Below are 22,576 nucleotides of genomic sequence, written 5' to 3' on the forward strand. Positions count from 1 at the left end.
ATCCCATTATACCTTTTAAAAACAATATAACTAAACTTAGCTACAGAAATAGAAATTGAAGCATCTTTATCTGAAAGCAGATGTTTTACAAGGTTATCATTGGATTGATCTACCAGTTTACATATTAAAGGAACAATAAGGCGTTCCCTGGGATATAAATGGAGATTACAGTGGAGAAGGATATGTGCAACAGTTTCTGTATCTCCTGACCCACAACTACAGTGTCGTTCTTCTCGGCCTTTTGGCTAAGATAAAGTGTAGTATGAATTGTGTAATTTTGTAATGATATTTTATTATCCTGTCTTGTGTTTGATCTATTGTTGTGAGCTGCCTTGTGCATTTTTTTAATTATAAGGTGGGGGCAAAAAGACACAAAGGGAATCTAGTCATCAAGGGAAGGGAAGATGTAGTAGGGCCTGCAGTCACTGTTCTCATGGCTAGAGAAAGTGTTTCTGAGGGTCATTGTTGGGTTGCCAGTCCTGGGGCATCTGCAAGTGGTGTCAACCGAGAGGCTGTGGGGATGTCACTAAAGGAAAGGGAACACAAGGGTGTCAGTGGCAATACCTTCCCTAGATCCCTTCCCTAGATCCCTCAGTGATGGATAGTTATAGGCTGGTCTCCAATCTCCCATGGTTGGGCAAGGTGATTGAGAGAGTGGTGGCTAACCAGCTCCAGGCGGTTTTGGAGGAAACCGATGATCTAGACCCATTTCTAACTGGCTTTAGAGCGGGCTATGGGGTTGAGTCTTCCTTGGTCGGCCTGATGGATGATCTTTACCGGGGAATCAACAGAGGGAGTGTAACTCTGTTGGTTCTTTTGGATCTATTGGTGGCGTTCGATACCATCTACCATGGTATCCTTCTGGATCGGCTGGGGGAATTGGGGATAGGAGGCACTGCTTTGCAGTGGTTCCGCTCCTATTTCTCAGGCAGATTCCAGATGGTGGAGCTTGGTGACAGTTCCTCTTTAAAACGGGAGCTATTATATGGAGTCCCTCGGGGCTCCATTTTGTCACCAATGCTTTTTAATAGTTACATGAAACCCCTGGGTGAGGTCATCAGGAGATTTAGTGCAGGGTGTTATCAGCATGCTGATGACACCCAAATCTATTTCTCCTTATCATCAATCATCATCATCCTCATCCTCATCATCAGGAAATGGCATTCACTCCCTAAATGCCTGCCTACAGGCAGTAATGGGCTAGATGAGGGATAACAAATTGAAGCTGAATCCAAGCAAGATGGAGGTGCTCTTTGTGGGGGAACGGAATTTAAGGGATGAGTTAGATCTCCCTGTGCTGGATGGGGTTACACTCCCTCAGAAGGAACAGGTACGCAGCTTGGGAGTGCTCTTGGATCCAGGCCTCACCATGGTATCTCAGGTGGAGGCTATGGCCAGGAGCACTTTCTATCAACTTCGCCTGATTCAACATCTGCATCCATTCCTTGAAGAGAACAATCTCAAAACAGTGGTGCATCAGCTGGTAACCTCCAGGCTTGACTACTGCAATGCACTCTACGTGAGGCTGCCTTTGTATGTAGTTCGGAAACTTCAGTTAGTTCAGAATGCGGCAGCCAGATTGGTCTCTGGGGTAGCCCGGAGAGACCATATTATGCCTGTCTTAACAGTTGCACTGGCTGCTGATATGTTTTGGGTGAAATACAAAGTGCTGGTATTACCTTTAAAGCTCTGAACAGCTTGGGTCCAGGTTACCTCAGAGAGTGCCTTCTCCAGTATGACCCCCATCACTTGTTGAGGTCATCTGGAGAGGTCCATCTCCAGTTACCACCGGTACGTCTGGCGGCAACTCGGAACGGGGCCTTTTCTGTAGCTGCTCCTGGTCTATGGAATGCACTCCTGGCAGATATCTGCAGTTTAGGCTCGCTGTTGGCCTTTAAGAGAGCCCTAAAAACTTATTTGTTTGGCCTGGCCTTCCAAGGCTTGTAAAGTGGTGTTGTTTTTTAAAGGTATTTTAATTGGTTTTCAATGGTTTTAATTGTTTTTGAATTGTTTTTATATTGTTTTTAGCACTATGTTTTCAATTGTGTGTTTTAATGTCTTTTAAAAGTCGTTGTACACCACCCAGAGCCTCTGGATGGGGTGGTTTATAAATAAATAATTAATCTAACAATAAAAATAATAATAAATAATACTGAGAGGGGTTGCGTGCACTACTGACAAATGGGAAAGAGCAACTGGGAGCCTGTCAGACATGGCACTAGAGGGATGTTGTAGTGAGAGAAGACTATGGGGTCATCAGAAGCAATGCCAAGGGTTGTGAATATATGCAGTTGCCCTACATAAGAACATATGAAGAGCCCTACTGGATCAGACCAAGACTCATCTAGTTCAGCATCCTGTTTCCCACAATGACCAACAGAAGATGCCTCTGGGAAGCCCTCAAGCAGGAGATGAAGGCATGCCCCTTCTGCTTCCCTTACTTTCCTACAGTTGGTATTCAAAGGAACGTTGCTATTTATGACCAGTAGCAATGGACAGCTTTGTCTTCTACGAATCGAACTGATCTCCCACAAGCCATCTAAGTCGTGGCCATCACCATACCTGGCTGGCGCCCCCAAGCCCCAAATCCCATAGATCAACTCTACGCCCCGTGAAGAAGGACGGGACGCCCTTTTGGAAGGAAGGCGACAAGGTGTTACAGGAGGCGCCGAGGGGAGCAAAGCGGCGTCTTGGGGAGTAGCAAGCGGGAGCCCAGTCCCGGTGTCTGGAATATCAGAGAACATGCGGGGCCCCTGCCTGAAAAGGGATGGGTGTGGGGAGGCATCAGCAGGGGCTGACACTGACTCTGGGGAGGGAAGCGGGCTGCGCGCGAGGGGGAATGTTGCAGACCGACTGCTGCTGAAAGCTCAGCCCGGCTCTCGGGGGCGGTGCCGGGACAGAGGACGAGAGATCCGCCCCAATTCTGCTGCTGCGGTTGTCCCTGCCGCTTTGTGTGTCCCTCCCGACGCTCCGTAGCAGGGCGGATGTTGTGAGGCGCCGCTGCCGGGGCTGGGCGAGCCAGGCGTGGGGTGGTGGTGAGTAGTAGCAGCAGTAGAGGTAGTCGCCGCCGCCGCCGCCGCCTCTTGTCCCCGGGGCGCCCCTGCTTGAGGGGGAGCCACCTGGCCACGGGACGCCTGCCAGGCCCGGCTCAGTGGCCGGGGCTAGGCCCGGGTCAGCGCCGGCAGCCAGCTGGTTGGGCAGAGTGCCGCCGCCGCCGCCGCCCCTCTCGGTCGTTGGGTCCCCCTTTCTAAGCCCCGTCCTGGCCCTCGGGAGCCCCCGGCCGGCTTGTCGCCAGCTCCGGCCACGGCCCCGCGCGGCACGTGGGCGCAGGGGGCGCTTTGAGGGCAGGGCGCCTCGTAGCTGCCCCCGCCCGCAGCGGGCAGCCCTGGAGCGACCTCTGCAGCGAGAGCGACACCGGCCCCTGCCCTTGGCCGCGAGCTTGGCAGGCGGCCTTTCTGCCTGGGAGCGGCTTCGCTGCAGCTGCTGGCCTTCCCGAATGCGCCTGGGCCACTGCTGGGTCTGCCCTGCCTGACCACCCTCTCCTGGCCTCCGCCGTGCGATTCCCACCTTCCACTCCCTCTGCGCGGAGCTGACGCGGCTATCCTGAACATCTGCGCCTCCTGGGAAAGCCCTGCCCCACCGCCCCGCTAGAGGAACGCGGAGCAGACTTGCTCAGGTGTGTCCTGTGGACCACGAGCAAAGGAAAGGGATGCCATCCGCGCAGCCTCAACCTTACAGTAGGCTTAGCCTTGTTGACAGCCCGAGCCTGAGGGCTCTTACTCGAAAGTAAATGTCCGTCGAGCAGCTGAGGCTGTTTTCGGTAAACACCCCAGCAGCTGAGTACCCACAGTAAAATAAGCTATAGACAGAGAAACAACAGCAGTAGTGATAGTTCAGGGTTGTGACTGTTTTTCCTGTAACAGTTGAAAACCAGAAGTATGTCGTTCTGTGAAAGCAGCTCACAGCCTTTCCAAATACAGAGTTTTTGCAGCATGAGCAATATGGTGCTGTTCTGCAGAGCCTATAGCGCTGTTCCAGTCTCCAGCTGCTGAGATTAGAACTCCTTGCTCCAATAAAACAAGGACCTTTCTCAGAAAGAAAGAAAAAAGATTGGGGTGGGAGCCTTAATAAAGGATTTCCTCCTAAATCTGTTGCTTAGAGCCAAAATTGACATCTGCATGTCCTTGATTCCCAGGTGTATTCCTTTTTTAAATGAATGTTGGGCCATATTGTAACTTACAGTTGCACACAGTTGAAATCCAGCACTTCAGGGCCAAATAAATGCACTGTTCACACTATCCCCTTCAAATGTCTGTATCATGTAACCCATGAAGAATTGAAGATCCTCAGTAATGAGGGTTATCTCTGCGTTTGGAGATATAGTCCTCATGATGTTGGCTACTGCATTCTGTTATTCCTAGTGGAACAAAAATCACAGTCTAATATTAGGGCTGGAATTTTATGCACATTTAACTTGGGAGCAAGCCCAGTGAACTGGACTTATTTCTGAGTAAAATATGTTCAGGATTGTGCTGTAGAACTTCCACACATGCATTTACTATCAGGACTGTTGGTACAAATGTTATTTACAAAACCCTGTAATGCAGCTTGACAACAGCCACTTGCCAGTTTGGGGTGAGTAGAAATTGCCTCTTGGTGACCAGGCAGGAAATTTTTACAAAACTTGGTGTTTGTTCTTTAACTTTGAGGCCACAAATGACTTATATATGGAAGGATGGGCTAGTAAAGTTTGCTATCCAATTTGCAAGGCTGCAATATTGTTCAAAAGACCCGTCATCTAGACACAATGTGGCTTTTGAATTTTTAGAGATAATTCCTCATTGTAGTAAATTAAATTATTTCTAATACAATTTGAAGGTGGAGAGTGTGAGAGGATTGTAAGAAACTCTGACAGTATAATTCAAACCAGTACTGCCAGTCCTTCCTCAGTGTGCTTCATACAGCTAGTCTGTGACCAAATGTTAACTGTATTTGCTGATATTATCAAGGTTACTTTAAACATCTGTGATATGATATTGCGTATCATATCATATCATATTATATGTTGGTGTATTTGTTGCTTAGGAAGAGCAAGGTGGCAATTTGCTAATGTGGCAATGAGAAAGATAGGCATGATGGTCCAAGGAGGTATTTGTGATAACTGTATTCTCTGTAACCCCAGAGAGTAATTAATAATTTATTGATAAACACAAATCCCTCCATAAAACAAAACATCCGTCACATCATTCTCCTGTGGGTTGTTTCAATACATATGCATTAACATTTTGTACTGTGGGTGTATATCTGTATTGTTATATAGTTGTACATGTTTTGTTTTATGGAGGCTTGTGCTTTCATAAGATATTCTTTGCTATCTGGAGTTTGCTGTATACCCTCTCTTTTCTCCGTTTCAGTGGTTATACTTGGGACAGTCTTTTTGTGTTTCCTCTTGTTTTAAAACCAAAACTCTGAACAGATTTATACTGATTTTGTTTCCTCATTTGTATTCATCTTCAGTAAACTTCTTTGCTCTTGATTTTGCCTGTTTCCTAGTTCTGTATTTTTCGTAGTCCTGTAGCTTGTGAAATAATTTAAAGTTTCAAGTTAGATTTTTTCCAACTTATCTATTTATACTTTTTTTTTAAAGTAAAATTGCATTTTAAATTAAAGTTACCTAAACACTGGGAACATGCAAAATTAGTTCTGTGGTTGTCTTCATGTTTTCCTTCAGTTCCTTGAGGACTGGTAACACCTTTGCATCTTTTTTCTCCTTGCAAATGTTTTCATTTCCAATCAGCCCACTTTTCTTCCTTTTTCAGCTTTGAGATTAGTGGCCATTCACACATTGACCTGAACTATGACATCAAGAGGAGGTTCTGGCACATCGTTTTCACGGAAGAACTATAGGTTAGGCACAGAACCTGAAAAGTCCAAGGGTGCAGGTAGGAGCACCATGTGATGTTACGGATCAAGGGCAGGGTGGGACTGCATTTAGAAGACGTCTGGAACTAATTAACAGAATACAGTGAGACTGACTGTCATTTCAGCACTTTGGCTCTGTGAATAACATTGCCACCTGATCAGGTTTCCCTTTTGGTTGGTGGGTATCTCTTTATTTTAGTCTAGCTATGAAGACCAATGGCAAGGATTCATCTTTTAAAATGAAATCCAAAGTAAGGTAATACCTTTATTAGAACCGATTAAAATACCATGAAGCAATTGGTCCTAATGAAGATATTGCCCAACTTTGGATTCAGCCCCTCCACCTACCCATGCACCCACCCAATGGACCAACACGGCAATGTCTTTGAGTCTTTCTCACACTTTAGGGTGTGTTAAGACAATCTTTCTGTTGCAGCCCTTTTAGTTTAATATTGGCTTGATGTATCCTTTTGTATATTATTATCCACTTGCTGCTCTTTGTACATTTGCAGTATATATTTGAAAAGAGTAGCAGAAGAACAAGAAGAGGCATCAGGGAAAGACTAAATTGATCTGCCTTTAAAATAACATGCTGTAGTACTGTCAAGCAACTCAAGAGTATGTGCAAATACTCAAATAGCTCCTCAGTGACCATAAAGGACAAGAGATACATTAATGTGCTGTTTGAATCCTTTAGGTAGTACCTTGCATTTGTTTCCTTTTGAATAAATTTATTAACTTTCCTGTGAAAGAACCTGTGAGTAGAGTCCTAGTTAAGGACAATACCCTAGAGAAGAGACATGTTGAATCAGTTGTTTACTTTATGTACTGGGATATATTGCATGAAACATCTGGTCATGATATTCCTTTAGAGACGGGGATTGCCATCCTGTGTACACAGAAGTAAATCCCATTCAGCTCAGTGGAACTTACTTCTAAGTCAACATGCTTAGGATTTGGTTGTAAATGGTTTATTGTGACATGATCTCCTTAAATTGCTTTCTTAAATTGTATTTCTGCTGGTAAAGTACCATGATACAGTGCTATATAGACCTAGGACATGGTTTAAAGGCACATGATAAAGTCACCTTGCTAAAGCTAAGCAAGTCTAGGAATCCCATGTGTGCTGCCTTGAGTTCTGTGTCAGAAAGGTATGATATAAATGAGATAAAATAATTAAATAGGGGAGTCTAAGCTCCACAGCTTCCTTAGCAACTTTTGCTTTGCCTGTGGAAGTAAAATTGGTATTTTACAGGGTTGTGTGATTGTTTGTCCATTGCTGACTTAGCTTTTTCTATTTGCTGTAGGAATAGTAAACAGCAAGCTTCTGAATGATTATTTGTACCGCATTTTCCCCAGTGCTGAAGAGATTCAGTCTACTGCTACATATAGGTATGGGACTGCTGATTCACCAAAGAGCAAGCAAAGCTGCATCCATATTAATGTTGCTGATGACTAAGCTGTTAGCAGTCTTACTTGATAACAAAGTAGAACCTTGGTGGTAACATTAGACAAAATGTTCATTAGAGTGCAGAAGTGTTTTTGTTCAGCTTTTCAGATATTAGGACTTGCATACCTTCATTCTGAATGTGTTTGAAAAAGAGATTGACAATTGTTGACCTAACTTAGAATTTCTGTAAATCTGACTGTTTCAGTTATAAATGGTTGTTAGTAATTTAGGCAGAATGTCTGAGTGACAAATATTCACTATTTAAATGAATGTTAAGTGCCAAGAAGTTAGGATACATCAGATTATGAAAAGTACTGGTTGACAGAAGACTAAATTATTTATGAGTAGTCCTATTGAAAATCATGGGACATTACTATTAAAATTCATCGGCAACAGTTCATTATTACTAACACGTCCTATTTATTTCAATATGACTATTCATGAGTAATCTAGTCTGTGTGTCAGCCAGTATTTAGTAATGTCATTGGTTTTATTTAATTGGATGCACTTCTTACAGCAATATTTTGTTTTTCTTACAGCAAAATACACAATATTTTGTGTGATTGTTGTCATTTTTAAATTGCTTTATACCCATCTATGACCAGTTAAGTATAGCTCCAATGAACACTTTAGGAAATCACAAAACAAGGCCTGCAGCAAAGTCCTTATAAATCTCATTTCCTATTACTCATTGAAGTCTGCTTCACTTCAGTGGTTCAGAAGCATTAGCCCTAGTACTATGTAAAGGTTTCTTTCTTTTTTTTGTCCCTGAGAGGGCACAGGATCAGGGTGGTGCTAGTGCTGTTACAAAGCAGTTTGAGATACTCATTTGAATGTTTCTCTGGAAGAACGCCTGTTGTATGTTTGTATTTAAAGATCTGCTGGGGTCAGATTCCACCCACTATATACTTAGCTTCTGAACTCACAACTGAGTTGTCAGTACTGCTATAAATAACTTCCATCCCTTTTTGCTTTGATGAGTAGAGGCTACCAGGAGGAAGAGGAAGAACAGAAATACTGTGATTTCTTCTTACTTTGTCATAGTTTTCCCAGACAAAATATTTTTGGAATATTCTGTTTTCCTTTTATTTTATTTTTTTAAATCTTTAGAAGCTTAAGCATCACATTCCTTTGCCTGATTTGTTCCCTAAAATCCCAGAGATGACTAACCCAGAAAAGAAGATGCTTAGCTTAATACTTGACTCCTGTTGGATTTAGGCCTTTCTGTAAGCCTGCACAACTTGTTATCTACCATGCTGAATACAGCCTACTAGCCATGTATGGTGGCCTATCAGGATCTTGATAAACCTTGCTTTTGCAAGTTTCCTAGGACCAGAGGGCAGAGAGGTGTTAAACACCAGGAATATGTATATGGAAGCCCACCAGTATATGGTTGGTGGGCTTCATTCAGCTTGGTGGATGAGAGATTGTGCATGGCTGTTGTACCACATCAATTTAATGGGATATTTTGACAACTGGGACATATATTGTTGTATGTACAATCCAGACTAGAAGGGGGAAATTGCCAAGTCATTAATTTGCTCACTTTAGTAAATGAAAGGGCTGTTCACACGACCACGCACATGGTTGTGTGTGGGGGAGGCAGGATTCAACCTATCTTCCCCCAGATGACTGCTCACAGCCCCAAAGGCACGCAAGCCAAGTGCTCACATGACCGGGAGCAGCACGGATGAATCTCTGCACTACTCCTGGCAGCACAGGTAAACAGAGGCCGGGACTCATTGTTCTGGCCTCTGGAGATCCCACAGTTCTTCATGTGACACATGCGATGCATTGGGGGATTCCCCCATGGGACGGGTGCTCTAGGCTCCCATCTCTGTTTGCAGCTGGGCTGGAAGCAGCCTGGCTCTTACATGAGTAAGTAGCCCAGGTTCACTCCCTTAACTTCGACTAGCAGCTGGGCTAAAAAGCTGGGGTAGGCAGTGCTGTCCTGCTGGGATTGGGCCCAATCCCAGCAGTTCTCATGCACAGCCTAACCCAGGCTGGGCATCCCTAGCCTGGGTTAGGCTGCGTGTAAGAACAGTCTCAAAGTTTTGTTTGTGATGTAGGTGGAAGAAGTAGCTTCTTTCTTCTGGAATATCCAGTTTATACCACAGCTAGAGAAGATAAAAATTCAGATGATGTAATGAAATATGACAGATCCATATAGTGAGCATGACAGCATGCTTCTTGGGGGGGTGGGTAGGGATTTTTGCTGCTCTTCCCTCCCTCTAAAATTTTTGGCTTCCAGAAGTCTGTTCCTGAGGGCTGTGTGATCCTCAGGGACAGATTTCTGGAAGTCAGAAAGTACTATGGGAAGGAGGTGAGAGCAGCAGAAATTGCCCCCCCCTTGCACACACTCAGCTGCTCTGTGGAACAAGTCTTTGGTTGAGGTTCCTAACAGTCTCTCTGCAAGAGCTCAATTCTTGCTCCACTCTCCTGTGGAATGTGTGGGCTGCTGTTCTTAAGCTTTTTTCCTGACCCTCTCTCTTTTCTGAGCAGCTGTCTCCTCAGACAGTGCTGAAGTCATCAAGAAACTGATGACTTGTGCACATCTTTCTCTGAAGAATCATATGAAATCTCTGAAGAATGCTTCCTTTGTTCCTAGAAAACACCTGTCATTTCAAAACCTACAGGAGCATATAGAACGACTGCTGGCAGAGAATACTGGCTCAGAAGATGGTCAAGGTAGGTATAAATGGCGTGTCCATTTTAAGGATCTGCCGAAATGCGATTTGACATCAGAATCGCTGGCACAATCCATTTTAAAATGAGGGCTTCCACACCCCCTTTAACAAGGAGGAGAGTAGGTTCCTACTAGGGATGTTCATGGAACCAGTTTGGAGGCCAGTTCCGCTGGTTCGATGGCAGGGTGGTGGTGCGGCTTTAAGGGCAGGGGAGGATGCACTTTACCCCCCCCCCCACACACACACGTTTCCCCCATTGGCGCTCAGTTTCTTAAACTTCCCCTGGCGTGGCAGTGTACCTCCCTGCCACCACCTTTACTACGTTTACTGGAAGTACCTGGAAGTAGTGGATGTGCCCATGCACATGCTACGCACACACGCCCGACATGCGCACTCTTGCATGTTGTGCATAGGCACATCTGGTACTTCCAGGTACTTTTGGTAAACGTAGCGAAGGGGGCGGCAGAGAGGTATGCTGCTGCCCCAGGGGATATTTAAGGAACTGAGTGCCGGCAGGGGAAATGTGGCGGGGGCGGGGGGAGAGTGCATCCTCCCCCTCCCTTAAAGCTGCACCCCCTCCTGCCGTCGAACCAGCTTCCACCGGTTCCATACAGATCCCTAGTCCATACCTCCTGCTGCTCCCACTCGCTGCCGCTTCCTTAATCCTAGCACTCCTCCCGAATATCTTCACATGCCAATGGGGTATCTCCCAGCTGCCCCTGCGTGCGATGCTAGCACACACATGGCCTCAGTGCATGTTGGGCCATGGCCATTCTCCATGCATGCAGGATGCTGGACTGGACTCTGGTCTAGTCCAGCACCATGTTTCATACAGTGGCCTACCATTTCAAGGCTGATGGAATCAGTCATATTACTACTTTTTCATTGACTCTGTAAAGAGCAGATTTTCAAGTTGATATTTATACACCTACAGATGAGAATATATTTTGCCATAAGGCCATATTTTATTAAAAAGAAAACTTTACATGTTGTAGATAATGTATTTTGCATGATTCAGATACTGTTAATGGAATCAGAATTACTGCTCATCCCTTTCTGCACTTAGTGCAATTATATGCAAATTCAGCTCAGTTCAGCTTAGCATCTTAGACAGATGACTGTTTTTTCCTGTAAACTACGCTCCGTTTTCAAAGTTTTACACTCCACTTTTCTCTGCATATGCTAATCAGAAGTAAAGCAAATGCACTAGCAACAGAATCACGTTGTAGTGTTGCTTGCTGGCCATCAAGGTAAATCATGAATAAAAAGAAAAACAAGTAAGCCCTGAAACATTTACATCTATTAACATGGTGCAATGTGGTAGCAGCATGACTGGGGTTTGCAGATGGATGGACCCAGCACATGCACACCACTCTTGGATAGGTGGGGCCAGGCCTGCAGCCAGCCTCAAAAAAAATTTGGGAGTGATTGCAGAAGTCGGGGCGACAGAGGTTATAAAATGTTCGGTGAAAACAGTCAGTGAAGCTGGGGAGGAAAGATAATTTTTTGGTGTGGCAGGTACACTTCATGCCACCAGCTGGCTACGGGCCTGGGCGGGGCACTGTGCATTGTGTAAGCCAATGTCCTTTAGTCTTACTATATACCTTACAGAGTGGTTTTCAGACTTTCTACCTTCAGGAATCCCTTTCCATATTGACATGTCTCCCAAGTACCCCCTGTATTTCTGCCACAGAAACCCTGTGCTTTGAAGAAGATTCTGGGGTATGTCCTTCAGTGCACAGTCAGTTCCCATGGGGTGCTGGCCAGTAGGGGTGTGCCCGAACCGGTCCGGCGGCCATTCTAAAGAATGGCCGAACTGCTGGACCGGTTCGGCCCTGGCTGGTCCGGGTCCGGGTGGGGGGTATGTCTTTAAGGGCGGGAGGGCTTGCTTACCCCTCCCGCCTCTTTGCCCCCTCCAGCGCCCGTATTTAACAGAATAACGGGGCGCTGGAAACCAGCCGCCCCCCCCGCCGCCCCCCCGCCGCGATCAGATTTAGCCCCAAAACTACCAATACCACTGCCCCCGCCGTTGCCCGCCAGCCCTCCCTCCCTCCCTCCCAGCCACCCGCCCGCCCACCGGAGTCCTCACCCGATGCTGTGTAAATAACTAGAGGAGCTCCTGAACAGAGCTCCTCTCGCTAGGAAGTCCTGCAGCATACTGAAGCTTTGCGCGCGCGCACATGCGCTCACCGCAAAGGACGCCGATCGCCGGAGGCCTGGTCTACCCGCCGGGAAAAGGCCGGGTAGACCTGGCCTCCGGAGGCCCGGTCTACCCGGCCTTTTCCCGGCGGGTAGACCGGGCCTCCAGCAATCGGTGTCCTTTGTGGCGGTGGTGGGGGCAGTGGTGGGGGCGGCTGGTTTCCAGTGCCCCGTTATTCTATTAAATACGGGCGCTGGAGGGGGCTAAGAGGTGGGAGGGGTAAGCAAGCCCTCCCCGCCCTAAAAGGAAGGCCCCCCTTCGGTGCCGGTCCGGACTGCTCTGGACCGTGCACATGTCTACTGGCCAGGTCTCTTGAGCTTCATTGTTGCCCTCTGTGAATTGGAATTACACCCTAGAACACACCCAGTGCTCTCCTGCAATTGTGCATTGCTCTAGAAGACTTGTAGTGGTGAGCAAACTGTCTTTCAAGGAGATTTGTCCACCATTACAGATAAGCTCCAAGGAACCCTGGGGCCTTGCAGCACAGCTTGAAAACTGCTGCCTTACACTGTATTGCAAACCTATCTTATTGCCGTTCCTGCAACTTTCATTTCAGATCAGGTGGCAGAGGGCAGACTTGGTCCTTCTACGGTGGTGCTAGATCACACAAGTGGATTTGAGGGGCTCTTGTTGGTGGATGATGACCTTCTTGGGGTATGTGTGAAGAGGATGCTGTGAATGTACAAGTCTTTGGAGCCCTAAAAAGCTGTTTAAGGACTATATTTGTGTTCTCTCACCGCTTTCTTTGTCTTTCTACATCCTTTCTTTCTTTGTCTTTCTATATTTCTTTTTGCTTTGGGGCTGGTGCAAAAGTAATTCTGTCCCCCTGTTAAATGCTGTTAATTCAGAGCCAGGCTGGGGAACGTGTGCTTCCTTCCTCCAATCCCTCTTCTTCCTGGAGCACATGTCACACTCCTTAACTGTAGTTAAGTAGTTTGTTGGCATTGATGTGAACTATAATTAACATTATCCAGGATTTCCATTTAACCAGGATTTAAAATTGCAGTTTGAACTTTGGTTGACCTTATCCATGGCTAATATTCGTGGCAACAATCTACGTACTTGTGGACAGTGGGAATATTATTTTATTTATTCAATTTGTATACTTCTCTTGCTACAGTGGATCCATTACATTACATTAATGGACGGTTTACATTAAAATCAAAAACAGATAAAACAATTAAAATTAAAAAATTAAATCATATTAAAACATTAAAATTAAAATTCAGATATCATTAGAAGCCAGGCTAAAAACATGGGTCTTTAAGGCTCTTCTGAAGGCCTCCAAGGAAGATAATCCTCTCATATTCACGGGGAGCATGTTACACAATCTAGGGGTGATGACTGAGTAGGCCCGATCTCAGGTCACAACCAGATGAACTGGTGGCACCCATAAACAGACCCCTCCTGATGATCTTAATGAGCGGCGGGGATCTTGTAGAGAAAGGCATTCTCTCAGTTAACCCAGACCTAAGCCATTTAGGGCTTTAAAGGTAATAACCAGCACTTAGTAGTTTACCTGGAAGATCAGGCATAATATGGACTCTCCGGGATACCCCAGAGACCAAACTGGCTGCTGCATTTTGAACTAACTGAAGTTTCTGAACTACGTGCAAAGGCAGCCCTACACCACTGGAACTTACCAGTGGTGTACCACTGTTTTCAGGTCATTCTCTTCAAGGAACAGGCAGAGTTGTCAAATCAACCACAGCTGGTAAAAAGTGCTCCTGGCCACAGCCTCAACTTGAAACACACTAGGGTGAGATCTGGGTCTAAGAGCACCTCCAAACTCCTGTCCTTTCTGGGGGAGTGTAACCTCATCTAAAACAGTTCTATCCCGTCTTGCAGATTACGACCCCCAACAATGAGCACCTCCATCTTGCTTGGATTCAGCTTCAGTTTACTATCCCTCATCCAGCCCATTACTGCCTGTAGGCAGGCATTTAATGGGCTAGTGCCATTTCTTGATATTGATGACAAAGAGAAATAGATTAGTGTGTCATCAGCATATTTTGTTTTGTTTTGTTTGTTTATTTAACATATTTGTATACTGCCCAAAACTTGTGTCTCTGGGTAGTTTACAGTAAATATGTAAACCTCTGGGCAGTTTATATATTGCTAACTCCCAGCACCAAATCCCTTGATGACCTCACCCAGAGGTTTCATGTTAAAAAGCATTGGTGACAGAATGGAGTGCTGAGGGACTCCATACAGTAGCTCCTTTTTAGAAGAGCAAGTGTTACCATCTGAAATCTACCTGAGACATAAGAGTGGAACCACTGTAAAACAGTGCCTCCTACCCCATATCCCTGAGGCAATCCACAAGCATACCATGATAAATGGTATTGAAAGCCTCAGAGAGATTAAAAAAAACCCACCAGAGATCAGTGCTCTTCATAAATGATCTAGAAATTAGGGAAGCAGCAAAATGGCCAGATTTGCAAATGACACTAAATTGTGTAGGGTAGTGAAAGCCAAAGCAGATTGTGAGGTGCTCCAAAAGGATCTCTCCAAACTGGGTGGGTGGTCGACAAAATGGCAAATGTGGTTCAGTGTAAGCAAGTGTAAAGTGATGCATATTGGGGCAAAAAGCCCCAACTTCACGTATACATTGATGGGGTCTGAGCTGTTGGTGACTGACCAGGAAAGATTGATTGATTGATTGAATTTATATACTGCCTAGTATAAAAATCTCGAGGCGGTGTACAAAATGAACACATAAAATATAACACATTTAAAATCCATAAGATGAAAACATGTTAAAAAAACATTAAAATTTAAAAATTGAATCTAAGTTGAAGGCCTGGAAAAACAAGTACGTCTTCAGGGTCCCCCTAAAAGCAAACAGAGAAGGAGATGCTCTTATTTCAGCAGGGAGTGCGTTCCAAAGCCCTGGGGCAGCCACAGAAAAGGCCCGGTCCTGAGTTGCCACCAAATGAGTTTGCGGCACCCGTAGTCGGACCTCTCCAGATGATCTTAATAGGCGACAGGGTTCATGACAGAGAAGGCGCTCCCTTAAATACCCTGGACCTAAGCCGTTAAGGGCCTTATAGGTAATAACTAGCACTTCATTCAGAAACCTATCGGCAGCCAGTGCAGTTCTTTTTGAATCAGTGTTATATGGTCCCTTCGGGTAAACCCAGAGATCAGTCTGGCTGTTCCCCACCAGAGGCTCTTGAGTAAATTTAGCAGTGATGGGACAGGTTCAATTGTGGATTGTCAATTCGGGTGGCAGCTTACCTCCCTGCTGCCCCTTTGCCCCCTTTCCCAGAAGTAACCGGAAGTATTGACGCACCTGCACGCAATGGGCATGTGCATGCGCATATTGCGGGCATGCGCACACACATGTTGTGCACATGGGTGTGACATGCATGCACCTGTGCCTGGCACATGCAGGTGCATCAGATTCTTGCGGTTACTTGCAGAAAAGGGGGCAACGGGGCATCATGGAGGTACACTGCTGCCCCAATGGACTTTAAGAAAACGGAGCACTGGTGGTGGAAAAGGGGAGGGAGGGCTAAGTAGACCCTCCCCTGCCCTTAAAGATGCACCTCCACCCTCAAGCCACCCCTGCCCGGTTCCATGCACATCCCCATTTCACACAGTGCATAATTAATCTATGGAATTATCTGCCATGGGATGTGGTGATGGCTACTAGCTTGCATGCCTTTAAAAGGGGATTGTACAAATTCATGGAGAACAGGTCTATCAATAGCTACCAGTCTGGTGGCTATAGGCCACCTCCAGCCTCAGAAGCAAGATGCCTCTAAATATCAATTGCAGGGAAGCAACAGCAGGAGAGAGGTCATGCCCTCACCTCTTGCCTGTGGGCTTCTTAGAGGCATCTAGTGGGCCACTGTGTGAAACAGGATGATGGACTAGATAGGCCTTGGCCTAATCCAGCAGAACTATTGTTATGTTCTTATGATGCATTTTACTTAGAGATGTTGAGAGACTCTCCTTTTGATTGCTATATAGCTATATGGTCTGCAATACAGTCTCTTTTGTTACTGCTATAGTAAGGCACTTCATTGCTTTTACATGTTCTTTGTTGCCTTCTATTTATGTGGCTTTTAAATATCTGCTTCTTTTAATTGTCTTTCTTTCCACCTCGGTCTCTTTCAACTTAAAGAATTAGTTTCTGCTTCTAATATAGCACTGTGCTGCTGATCATCTTTTGGTATGCTGGGATAGCCGGAGTTAACTTTGGGAGTTTTTCTCTCTCCTAGACAGAGGAAGGAAGGAGAGACCTCCCTTTGCCTTGAACGTACCAGCAGCTATTATTACTACTCACTGCTTGGTTCGCTTATCTAGGCAATCAGGTGCTAGTGGCATTCTTAAAAATAGAAGATGGCATTCTTCTGTGTTTGCATGCAAAGTACCTTTTATGTTTTGTGTGTTGCTATCAGTTGTTATGGGCATTATGTACAGTGTGTTGCCCCATTCATAATCACTTGTGTCTTGGACTAATCTGGAATTCTTTTCTGGAATTCTCCTTCTTGGCTTTTTGCTGTTTCTGATTAGTCTTTAGGCACAATTTCATATTATCCATCTGGTTTCTGCAGCTGGAATCCACCAGACACTTAGTCCATTATTATCCCCAACTTGCCCATTTGGCTGATGGGGCAATTGTGAGGCCTGCATGAGTTGTCCTGTTTGCCCAGGCAGCTTTCCTGATACTGGTAACAGGTATTTGTTCTGGGAGAAATGGAAGTGTTATGTGGACATAGATTTTTTTGTTGTTGCTCTTGTGTCCAGTATATTTACAGGCCTCCTGGATTCTTTGTAGCCCCAGTTCTAGAGCAAAGTGTTACGTGGGAGCAAGTAACTGCTGGCATTTTTTCATACGTGAATCCTTGGAAGTGCCCTGATGCCTTCTCTCTGTCTGTTTCCTTGTTTTTATTTTGTCATGTGCATGTCAAGTATCATGAAACCTTGAGATGGAATACTTTTATTTGTGATGTGACAGACTCCTTTCTTTCTTTCTCAAATCAGGTGATTGGACATAGCAACTTTGGCTCTATTAGGGCTACTACTTGCGTGTTTAAAGGTAAGGGCTAGAAAAAGATGGCGCTGAATATGGCATCTGTCCAAGCATAGAAACTTGTTTAGCAAGCAGACAGAAACCTGAGAGGAGAATTTGATAATGATGAAACTTAAGACAAATACATCCTTGACTTAAGTTGGAGGCTATAATTATAGAAGTTATTTGTAGGGAATGTCTGGCACCAAATTGGAGGTGTTAGAACAGGAATAATGCACCCTTTTGAACACCTCTGGCTATGCCATTCTACATTCTTACGTTGTTTGAGGAGAAATTTCAGTCTGTAGCATTTAACTGTGCGTCTTTATCACCTGACATTTTTGCTGCCGTCTTGTCTTTTAGGAAAATGGATCTATGAGGTGCTGATTTCATCTCAAGGTCTTATGCAGATTGGCTGGTGCACTCTCAATTGTCGGTTCAATCAAGAGGTAATGAAGGAGTGGGCTGTTTTCTAGACCTTGCGTAAGTTCAGTTGTCTCTCCAGTGAGTAGGCCTGGGCAGACTGCCTTTTCCTGTGTTATGAATTTCCTTATAGGTAATCTATACTGAGCCAGATGTGAATATGGAAGTGCCGTATATTGTAATCTGCTTCTGCAGAGCTTTTAATGGGCAACCTATTTCCTTTCATAGCATGTGCTCTGCTTATTTTGGATATAGAATTGGGCCCAATTTCAAGTAGTAGTTAATTTTTCAATATGTGTGTCAAGATGTGTTCTTGACTCTCTCTTTTACATAGGAGGGAGTTGGAGACACTCCAGATTCATATGCCTATGATGGGAATCGAGTGCGAAAGTGGAATGTAACCACAACTAACTATGGTAAAGTGAGTATCTGCGCCTAATTATTTTCTGGTTGTAGGAGCAAACTAGACTTGCAATCTGTGTATTTCAGCATCTATTATTATTATTATTGGCTTGGTTTAAGATTGCTGGTTACTGTGCATTGGACCTGACTTATGGTGGGGGAACCTATTTTACTTAAGTCAGCATCCAAGCCAATATTCCGATAAAACTCTTCTAAAGGTCACACAGAAGGGCCATAATAGGCGTATATAGCCTTAGAATCTGTCAGTTCTTCACCATATTTAAACAAAAAAGATTTGGAGGATGACCAAAATGTGAAGTTGTTAAGTAAGTGTTGTTTAGCAACTTTGTTTAGCAACTTTGACACTATTTCTATTGGGTTGATTAAGAACTGTGGGTGGTTTTCTCATACTAGTACTAAGACCCATGTGGGTCACACACAATCTTTGTTCCAAGTCATACAGACTGAACACTGTAATGTGATTTGGGTATGTCTGATAGGGATGTGCACAAACCTGTTCAGAGGCCCTTTTACAGGCCTCTGAACAGGTTTGAACACTGGGAGGTTCGAAGACGGGGGGTGGGGTTGTCTGACTTTCAGGGCGGGCGAGGGTGCACTTACGCCTCCCTCCAATTTCCTCCCTCTGGCGCTTGGTTTTTGTAAAGTCCTTTGGGATGGCAGCATACCTCCCTGATGCCCCATCCCCTCTTTGGCTGGATGTATCTGGCGCATGTGCTCACGCATGCACATTGTGGTCGTGTGCATGTCAGGCAGGCTCACGTGCATGTGTGCCAGGTACTTCTGGCCAAAGAGGCAACGGGGCAGCAGGGAGATATGCTGCTGCCCTGAAGGACTTTACAAAAACTGAGCGCCGGCAGGGGGAAGAGCTGAGGGAGGGGTAAGTGCATTCTCCCCCACCCTTAAAGTCCACCCCCTCCCGCTGCCTGCCTTCGAACCACCCCTGCCCAATTATGTGCACATTCCTAATGTCTGAGCCTCATGGTATTCATCTGATCTCTTTGTCTCCAGAAGAACTGGACACTCCTAACTCTGACTGGATGATGTATTCAGCTGTGGATTTAGGATTAGGGCACACCTGATTGGGTTATGTGTAAAACTCTGTGTGTGGGGGCTGGGGGAGGGGGAGGATCCACTCCAGGTTCCATTATTACAGGTCTCAATACATCCAATTATTTAGGTGCTACTCTATGAAAACTTGTGTTTTTAAGGTGCCACAGGAATATTTGCTCTAAAAACTGACAGTAACTAAGCAAACAAAAAAAACCTGAAGAAGTCCTGCAATAGGTTTACAGGTCTCTTATAAAAATAAAATCTCTAATTCTGCTGTTACTTGATGCCAGTTTTTTTCTGTTAATGCTATAGTAGTTTAGTTCATGGTACTCTGTTGCAGATGCACATTCCATTATGCTGAAACAGGGTGTCCGGGGTCTCCATTTTATGAGAAAAAATTGAACCAAGAAAGCTTTGTTCAGGTTCAGATGTGTTTGAGGGAGATTGCTGAAAAAGGTAGAGCAGCTGTTTCTTTGGGTGGGCATCACACGAAGCTATTTCAGTTTCCCTCTTAGCCACCTTAGCAGGTACAGTGCTGAGGGAAATGTACACCTGTAAATTTGTATCACATGCATAGCTGCAATCCTTCACTTCTTACGTGTGTGTATAGAGAGCCATAGGTGCATGTCTTCCTCAGACAGCTTTAGCTTCCGTATTTTGATTATGCACATTGTAGGCATGCATGCTGAAGACCTATTAGCTGCCCCTTACTGATTGTATTCACATAATACCCTACTGAATGCATACTATATGCCACACCTCAACCATCTTTGTCAGAGCACCTTCATCTCCTACTGCTGTATGGTGGAGCTGGAGTTCTGCATGTTACACTAAGCAGCAGAAGGTGAGGAAAGTTGAAACAATAGATGATTATAGCAGCACAAATCTTTTCTGCTGCTGGAAGAGGACATTTCATGCAGGTTATCCTTCCCATGTGCTCCAGAGGCAGGACTATGTAAATTAGTTAGAAGCTTTTAAGAGCCTGGGAAGGATAACCCAACCCAGTTTCTGTAGTCCTGTAATCCCCCTCCAGAGACAGGCTTTTCTCTTTCCTATTCTAAGTTCAATATTTTTATCTTTCTTATTTACTCCTTTGACTTTAACTTTGTCTTTAGTACTTACTCTCTAGACTTTCGTATCCTTATTGTTTTTCCAGCCTAAAAGAGAGTGAGAGAGAGATCCTTATTTCTTGCTCTTCATTGCTCTCTGTTACTTCTTTCCTTCATTTAATGGCTCTATTTAGAAGATGCAGCTTCTAGGGCCAAAAATCATGAAAGATTTTGTCCCTAAAGGCAAGAATCCCGCTGTTTTCCTGCCCAAAAGTCCTTCCAGTGTGCCGATTACCATCCCGCCGAGGTTCTTGTCACCGCTGCGTGTTCCCGGACTCTCCGATCCCGAAGAGGAATCCTTGGGCTTACTGCCTTGTGGACACGGGGGACAGCTTGGCCTATGGCTAATTCCCTCCAACTTCAGACGGGAGGGCTGTTCTCTCTGATGTAGCTTCAGAGTACCACACTTCAGAGAAGGCCCTGGCTTCAGTCTCTCCCTCAGGGCCTTCCTTCATGTTGGTCCTGCTGCACCTGCCTATACTGGACGTAGTCTCCACCCAGGGCCTGTGCGGTCAGGAAGGGAGCAAGCCCAAGAGCAGTCCACAGGGCCAGCAGGACATCTGGGCTGAGATTGGCTGGCAGATGAGCAAGGCAGAGAGCGGCTCCCCCAACAAGAGAAAGACCAGGGCCAGCGTGGTGCCCACGCTGCCCAGGGCCAGAAGGCCCATACCATGCAAAATGAGTAGGAACTCTCACATGCTCCGCACAGGCTGGAGTGGTGAGGAATAGCATGGCCCCAAACTCAAATGCTTCCTTGGCTCCAGTAGATGCAGACAGCCATTCCACGGAGGCACCTGCAGCACTGGTGGGACCTGAGCCAATCCCTCTCCCATAAAGTTAGAATTGACAAACTCCGGGCTGAATCCTGCTCCCCCTGGGCCTAATCCAGCCCCTCCCCCACCAGGATTTAAGCAATGAGGTTTCAAATGCCTGGCAGATATGGTTTAAAACCATGCTATCTCAGTCTCTGTAGCAGAGCAAGTCTGCCAAAATGGGGAAAATGCCAAAGAAGGAGGAGGGAATTAACGTCCTCTTCTTATCCTTCCTCCTCCAGTCCTGCTTCCAAAAAATCTAAAAGAAGCATTCTAAACATACACCAAAATCTCATAAGACAGCTAGAGCCAGGAATTCTGGAAAGCATAACTCCCAGCAGCATTTCTCAGAAATCTCAGACTATGACTCCCCGGATCCCCACCCCAATGTTCCCGGGATCCCAGATACTGCAGAGCTTGTACATACAGCCTCAGACCCTCACGGTCCAGAGCACCCTGTAGATACCCACCCTAGTCCACATTGTCCCCTTGGGGGTGCAGATAATGGACATGATTCTAAGGAGGATGGGGAATGTCAGATGAACAAGTGAGTGACTCTGCTGGTTCACAAAAGCTATTTATGTCTGAGGACTTCACTCCTCTTCTGAACAAGGCTATTTCCTCACTAGGGTTGCAATTACTCCCCTCTCAAGAGGAACAGACAACTCCTATAGGGGCAGTAGTATTTCCAAAATTAAAACCCAGGGGCAATAATATTCCTTTCCAGAGTTTTTTGCTGATACGGTAAAGCAGGAGTGATTAGCTCTGGCATCAAACAGAAAACCCAGTCTGGTTTTTAACAAATTTTATTTGATGCCTCCTGAAGCTATGGAACTGTTTAAAGTGCCCCCATTGATGCTTCCATGGGGGCCATTCATGCTTTGGAATCAGTGCTTCCAAAGGATGGGGATAACTCATTCAAAGATGCTTCTGACTAAAAAACAATTGAAGCAGCACTCAGAAGGACACACAAGTCTTCCTCCTGGGCTATATGCTCCTCTACTGCAGAGCTTCTCTCCTGTGGGTGGATGAACTCTTACAAAATCCACCTACTGAAACAAGAAATCTTAAACAGACCCTGTTGAAGATTCAGAAGGCCACATTAGACTCAGTTTGCTTCTTTGCCCGCTCCACAGTGTCCTCTGTGGTGGCAAGGCATAGTCTGCAGTTAAAACACTGGCAAGTAGATGCTGCATAAAGATCCAGTTTGGTTTTGGTCCCCTATCTCAGTTCAAAACTTTTGGGGGATGAAGCGTTCAAAGAGTTTCTTAATGAGGCAAAGGATAAAAAGAAGGCCCTGCCTACCTCTCATAGGAAGATAGGAGGCACTATAAAAGATCTTTTCAATCCTTTCATATCCTCCTTCAGATCTCAGGACAAGGATTGGGGGCCTTCAAATTGGGGGCCGATTTTCATGCATGGGAGAGCACCACCTCCAACAAGTGGGTACTTCAGTCACTTCTCTATGGGTACAAAA

General features: G+C 45.4%; 1 protein-coding gene across 8 annotated transcripts in view; it reads left to right on the plus strand.

Annotated features, from left to right (window-relative positions):
• Positions 1-2,479: 2,479 nt before the first annotated feature.
• The window catches only part of RNF123 (ring finger protein 123), a 169,456-nt gene continuing 149,359 nt past the window's right edge, over positions 2,480-22,576 (plus strand). For 3 of the 8 annotated variants that reach the window (XR_008316317.1, XR_008316318.1, XR_008316319.1), the window contains exons 1-8: positions 2,799-3,035; positions 5,820-5,942; positions 7,230-7,314; positions 9,981-10,060; positions 12,816-12,913; positions 17,255-17,309; positions 17,646-17,731; positions 18,040-18,126. Coding sequence is in view for 5 of the 8 variants with exons in the window: in XM_053296836.1 (XP_053152811.1) it covers positions 5,858-5,942; positions 7,230-7,314; positions 9,981-10,060; positions 12,816-12,913; positions 17,255-17,309; positions 17,646-17,731; positions 18,040-18,126 (576 nt within the window). In the remaining 3 variants the exon portion in view is untranslated. The other 5 variants (XM_053296836.1, XM_053296838.1, XM_053296834.1 and 2 more) reach the window with 5 other exon arrangements.

The sequence above is a fragment of the Hemicordylus capensis genome, chromosome 2 (genome assembly GCF_027244095.1).
Source record: "Hemicordylus capensis ecotype Gifberg chromosome 2, rHemCap1.1.pri, whole genome shotgun sequence".
In the NCBI taxonomy this organism is placed as follows: domain Eukaryota; kingdom Metazoa; phylum Chordata; class Lepidosauria; order Squamata; family Cordylidae; genus Hemicordylus; species Hemicordylus capensis.